General features: G+C 45.9%; 3 protein-coding genes across 3 annotated transcripts; all 3 read right to left on the minus strand.

The window, feature by feature from the left end:
- Positions 1-249: 249 nt before the first annotated feature.
- Positions 250-1,971, minus strand: N7479_004022 (arylsulfotransferase family protein; the record flags this gene model as incomplete). The annotated part of the gene is made up of 4 exons (XM_057251719.1): positions 250-1,096; positions 1,156-1,628; positions 1,685-1,819; positions 1,903-1,971. 4 exons carry the CDS (start codon positions 1,969-1,971, stop codon positions 250-252), a joined length of 1,524 nt encoding a protein of 507 aa, XP_057111044.1.
- A 286-nt stretch (positions 1,972-2,257) lies between these two features.
- N7479_004023 (uncharacterized protein) lies at positions 2,258-3,110 on the minus strand (the record flags this gene model as incomplete). Its single annotated transcript, XM_057251720.1, has 2 exons — positions 2,258-2,832; positions 2,909-3,110. 2 exons carry the CDS (start codon positions 3,108-3,110, stop codon positions 2,258-2,260), a joined length of 777 nt encoding a protein of 258 aa, XP_057111045.1.
- Positions 3,111-3,490: 380 nt separating this feature from the next.
- Positions 3,491-4,683, minus strand: N7479_004024 (uncharacterized protein; the record flags this gene model as incomplete). Its single annotated transcript, XM_057251721.1, has 3 exons — positions 3,491-4,338; positions 4,395-4,524; positions 4,579-4,683. 3 exons carry the CDS (start codon positions 4,681-4,683, stop codon positions 3,491-3,493), a joined length of 1,083 nt encoding a protein of 360 aa, XP_057111046.1.
- Between the last annotated feature and the right edge of the window lie 1,317 nt (positions 4,684-6,000).

Below are 6,000 nucleotides of genomic sequence, written 5' to 3' on the forward strand. Positions count from 1 at the left end.
AATTTGGATGCAAGGCTTTTTTTTGGTATTGCGTAAGCTGGGTCGAGGCAATTTGTCATTGAGGATTGAGTCTACCGTGCACTTCCTACGAGGGTTTTTGGGGACCATCACTACAACCGGCCTATGCTCTCCGTCCGCGGATACTAGAAGTCCTAACATACTACTCCCTAAGAATAGCGCTTATATAGCCTAATAATATGATTTGAGTGGTCTTTTTGGTAGTCTTTTTCGATGTCTACCTCCAAGGTTTCAGTTTAGACCATCCAGAACGCTCTGCTCAGCATCTCTGTTCGAGCGCTGACAGGATGTACTAATTGGAGCAGACGAATTGCGTATCGATAGACCTGTTCCATCAACAGCTTCGATAATAGCCCATGCATAGAAATCCTCACGCCCAATTGTTGTCTCAAACCCATTCTTCTCAAAATATCCAATCAACTCGTACCCATTCCACTCCTCCTGTGAAGCATACACTCTCCATCCCTGTACCTCGGTAGCCCCATTCCAAGACACAAACCAAGTCGTCCGCCCCGAATTAGATTCCGATACCGCATATACACCCGGGCTAGTGGTCGGCGCAGTTGTGAAGTTGGCCTTCCACCCACGATACCAATAGCCAGTTGGGTCTGTCAATCGTGCCTCGAAAACAACACGCGAGCCATCCAGGGTATGCTCACTGAGGAATGGAGTGCCACCCCAGTAGATGAATACATTTCCATTTTCCAAGGACTGTACGCTTCCTTCTTTGCTGGTGAGAATTCCGTCGGGCGTGATATACCGACGGACTAGAGAAGCATGCATAGCTTGCATATCCAGATGCAGTACAAGGCCGGAAGATGAAAGTGCAGTCTGGTGCTCTCCATCAAATCCGTTGTCAAATAATGAAATAGTGAAATTGTCATTGCCCTCTACCTGCAGCCGGGCGTGGTGCTGGGAACTGAAGTTCAAACCGGGCTCGAATGTAAAGTCTGATCTTTTGCCTCCAAGTCTCCATAAGACAGTGCCATTTTGACCTGATATCATGTAGATGGTACGTGTATGACGTGAAGAAATCAGATAATCTCCGCTCTGACTTTTGTCCACTGAGTTGATGTGACTATTAATTGAAGGTTAGCTAGGGAGGGCCAATTCTAGAAGATAGGAGAGAGAACAGACAAAAAATCCCAGCGAGTCTCGGGGCTGATACCATTTCCCCAGCGTTTCCATGTAAGCTCTATATACGACTCTTCTATTTGAACGTGGTCTGCTGCATCCCACATAAAATTGACTGTTTGGGTCTCGACATCAATTTCCTGGAACCCTACACTCATCAGATATCCATTTTCGGGGCCTCCCACTGAGGAGAGATCACAGGGCCGTGTTATTAGCCATGTTGTCAAAATTGCAGTGCCATTGTTGACAACATTTAGCTCGTGCAAGTCGGGCTCTTTGCCACCGACGATTTCGATATAATCTCTTTCTCCATCAGCCGTATACAGTTGTCGACCTAGCAGAACGACGAGCCCTGATGCTTGAGGTCCGACTCCGTGTATCATCGATAACATACATAATTTCTCATGACCTCCAATATGGCAGGGATGAAGATTGTGCACCAACTCATTACCTACTGCGCCAGCCCAAACTAGTTCCTGGGAGGATAAGTAACTAATATTCTGTCATCCCGCACTAACAATACTTGACTTACCCCAGAATGAGTGTATATGTATGGACCATCATTAAATGCTGTCACTTCGTAAGGAGTAATGAAGATATACCCCGGGGTAACATGGCCATCCTCATAGTGCGTGACGTTCAAGGCAGGGGCGCATATATCTGGTCGCTATTTGGATATGTTAGCTATGGGTGCCGGTGTCATTCTGGGAATTGGGACTATACTGATTGAAAACAATGAGACGAGCTCACAAGTCCTAACACATGGCGAGAGGTACTCATCCAGAATAGGAGAAGCTGCCCGATGCCAATAAAAGCCATCATGACCAAAATAGCCAGCACAAATGGCTAACTAGCTATTCTGTTAAGATTTTCTAGCCCGATACACCAAAAGAGTTGGAAGACAAATACTGGTTTCATGGTAGGAAGCAAAATAGTCCGCGGGAATTTTCTCATAGACACTCTAATCTGCAGCTCGGGACTTCAAGGAAGATTCACACTGTCGTGTAACTCCTAACGAGAAATTCCAATGGCGATCATCTGATATTACAAGAACTGTACTTGAATATACGAACGCCTGTTATAATGGACCAAACCCCTGGTCATACTAAATTTGCTCGAAAGCTCGAACGACATACGTCTTTCCTTGAACCTCCACCTTCTCCCCAGGTACTTTCCAAGATCCCTCTCCCTCTGCATCAAACCCAACCACCATTGAAGGCAAAGCACCTGCAGCTTCACCAACTGAATACTTCTCATTCCACCCAGATTCCCATTCTTCCCTTCTGGCACTAACATCGGCGCCGGATTTCTTAACAACCAAATCACCAGATGGAGACTTCTCTCGCGTATGAGTCTGCGTCTGGCTCAGTGCCAAGTAAGTTCCCCAGATGCGACCGATAAAAGTTTTTGTAATCGTCACCTCTCCTTCTTCATTGTCGAGATCTCCATCATCTGACTCCAGAATCCACGAAAGACCTTTATTAGGTCCCTCGGGGCCCTCTTTGAATGGCAACTCCCGCCATACCTCCTCATATTCCTTATCAGGTGCACCAGGGAGATCATAGCGAGGCATAGAGCCCATCTCGAGATCATCGCCGTTTGGCAAGGGAACAAAAGTCCCACAATCGATACTCTCGAACGCATCGTGGGAGTCAAGCTCATGGGAGAAGGTCACCCGCACTATTGAGCTGGTTAAAGGGCAGTCCTTATTCATTTTGTTGAATTCAATAGCATTACTCAGATATAGGTAACTTACAAGGATCCTGACTCTCCACAATCCTCTGTCCAGCAATTGCCCAATCTATCTTGCCTGTTGCCGTTTCTATCCGTAGATCAACGTACCAGTCCTTCACGGACATCACGATTGTATCTGTTGTTTCCTCGGCGGGCTCTGTGATCCATCGGAATGAGATTCGCTTCGAGAAGCGACAGTTCGATTGGTCGGGTTTGATGGTCATGTTGGATTTTGGTGGGGGATTTTGATGGGTGGTGTTTGGATTGGTATGGGGGAGTGTGCCTGTGTGAGTAGATTAGGTAGGCAGGACTGGTGTCTTAGAGCAATGGATTTGATGAGTCTGAACTAGATATGCGACAGCCGAATTGGGAATGTTGAAGAGAAGGATTCCCTGAAGTGCCTGGTTATCTTCCCCTCACAACCCCCGCATCGACATGGAATTCCCACGTTCCCCTCACAAACATTGCCGTCAACGGCTTTAAATATTTCATTATTGTTGGTTATTATATTAGGAACTATTGTCAGAATCTAATGGGGGTTATAGTTTATCACATTTAGTTCTGAATTTATAGCAATTTTTGACAAAGACTAGGACATCCAATATCACTCTATAGCCGTAAAGACCAGCTTACAGCTCTGACCCTTGGGCCTCGAAGAAATGATCTGATCATCCAGCTTCATTGAAGCGGTCATATCAGAAGCTACTGTCGTCCGATAACGAGAATACACTTCCCGAAGAAGCGTTTTCATCTCAACGAGTGCAAGACTAGACAGTATCAGCAATTCGCAACAGTAATCAGATAACGAAGAATACAACTCACTTTTTTCCTGTACAACCCCTCCCACCCGTAGCAAAGGAAAAAAAAGCCTATTCCGCTCAACAGCCCCCTCTTCAACAAGCCACCGATCAGGGTTAAAACGATCAGGCTCAGGGAAGACACTCTCATTCATCCGATGCACCGAGTAAGGCTGACAGCTAACAATAGTATGCTCCGGAATAATAAACCCATCGATCTCCCTTCCGCCAGCAGGTACATAGCGAGGCAATGACATCGGAATGGGCGGCGCACACCGCAGCGCCTCTTTAATGACAGCGTCGAGATACACATAGCTATCCAAGGGTGCATCGGCCGGTGCAGCGATAAGCTCTTTGTAAAGACTGTGCTGGAAACAGAGGCTCTGAGGCCGTGAGAGCTCCCACATCAAGAAACACAGGCCATCGCCTGTGGTGTCGATGCCGGCTGCCATGTGATCTTTGCATTCTGCGGCAGCTTGCATTAGTTGCAGGTTTGATTCTTTGCGTTTTAGTTTTTCCATTAAGGAGTGGCTGTCGAGCTCGATTTGGGCAGCCATGTCTTTGACGTATTGGTTTGCTTTTGGCGAACTGCGGGCGTGGAGGAATTTTGGGAAATACGGTGCTAGTAAAGGGAGGTAGTACTCCAAGAGGTTTTCTGTTCTCGTTTTAGTATTTATCGTGGGGATATACTAAATTGAGCAGAGTACGTACTTTGGAGACTTTGGTGGTAGGTCAGTTCATGCATGATGTCGAAGTCTTCAGCTACGTTGAGAGACCTGAGACCGCCGGGGCTAAACATGAAATGAGTAACGCAGTCTAGGGCATAACAGTGCAGCAAAGACTGCAAAGATTAGCATATATCATGTTGGCTGCTGTAATGCTTTTGACAACTCACGTAAACATCCACACTTTTCTGACCAGCCTCGTCACACTTAGATACAAACGTCATGGCCCGTTCGCGGATACCAGCCATGGATTTTTCTTTCATGATATTGGTCATGGCGTATCTGTCGGCAAATATGCGTTTCCTTTTGCTATGCTGGTAGATATATCATATGAGCACTCAAGTATCTCATTTCTGTTAGGAATAAGTACCTCGTCTTTTAATAAAGTAGAAAACATTGTCCTGATTTCTGTATTAGTGGCTGCGAGCTATTTGTCTCACACCAAGACTTACTTGATCTTGAACTGCCTGAAAAGATCATAGTACTCGGTCTTGTCATACCCACTGCCCCCCGAAGCATAGATCTCTTTGATCGCATCCAGGCTGGTAAATGATACTTCATTGGGGCCTAGTCGGACAACAGGACCATAGATCTTGTGCAAGCGGTGGATTGATTCTCGTCGATTTGCAGTAAACTCTTGATACTTGAGCCACAAACTTGTGAATCGAGTATACCACGGACCCGGAATCGGAGACAAGGGTGAGGAGACTCCGTGGAAGACAATATAGCCACAAAGGAAGATAGCTCCAGCCCATAAAGACAGCATATTGTTGTCGTATCGGAGAGTTTCTGGACGATGAAAAGTCGCTCGTGAAGGATGGAAATCATGCAACCCTACGCTTATTTATATCATAGACTTGATTGAAGAACCTGAAATTCCCATTAGATAATAGACATAAACTTGGAGATTTGATCATTTGCCGATATCATCGCTATCGGAGTGCGGGGAAGGATTGGCCCTAGGCGTTTGGGTTGCGATAACATTCGAGACTTTAAACCAAAAGGGGAAATCCGAGGAGATGAAAAGATTCCCGATAAAACGGTTGTTCTGAATAGACGTTGGTCTACTTGCTACATAGGCGTGTCCCGATCCCGCGTGGCGTTCATCTCGAAGGCGTATGTGTATGGCAGGGGAGATAAAGACTATCCCTATACTAGATCTGATAAATAGGTACGATAAACCCAATAAATAATTATTTGGCACTCACCGATCACTTCGACGTTGGAGACCTGTAGCTCGATTCAAAGATTCGTGGACTGCACAGCTTGCCATGTATGCTACCAAACAAGCCCTCGAACACAAAGTGCACGGCCCCAGCCAAAGCCTCGTAACACCAACAAGGGGGAATGACATCTAAAAATACATCTAAATGCCTGCCAAATACAACGTCCCTAACATGATCTCAAGCCAAGTAGATGGGATTGCTGAAGTCCTCCGCCTTTAAGCACAGAGGGAGATCAAAGCCACAAAACAGTTTAGTTTATGTTGATCATTAAAAGCTGCATGAATAATAATAATATAGTAATCGATTGACAGTACGGAGTACTGTTGGGTTACATTAATAGCGTAGTAGTGGGGCTAAACAATCAAT

This window comes from Penicillium vulpinum, assembly GCF_028829585.1.
Source record: "Penicillium vulpinum strain IBT 29486 chromosome Unknown utg000002l_segment0_segment0, whole genome shotgun sequence".
Lineage (NCBI taxonomy): Eukaryota > Fungi > Ascomycota > Eurotiomycetes > Eurotiales > Aspergillaceae > Penicillium > Penicillium vulpinum.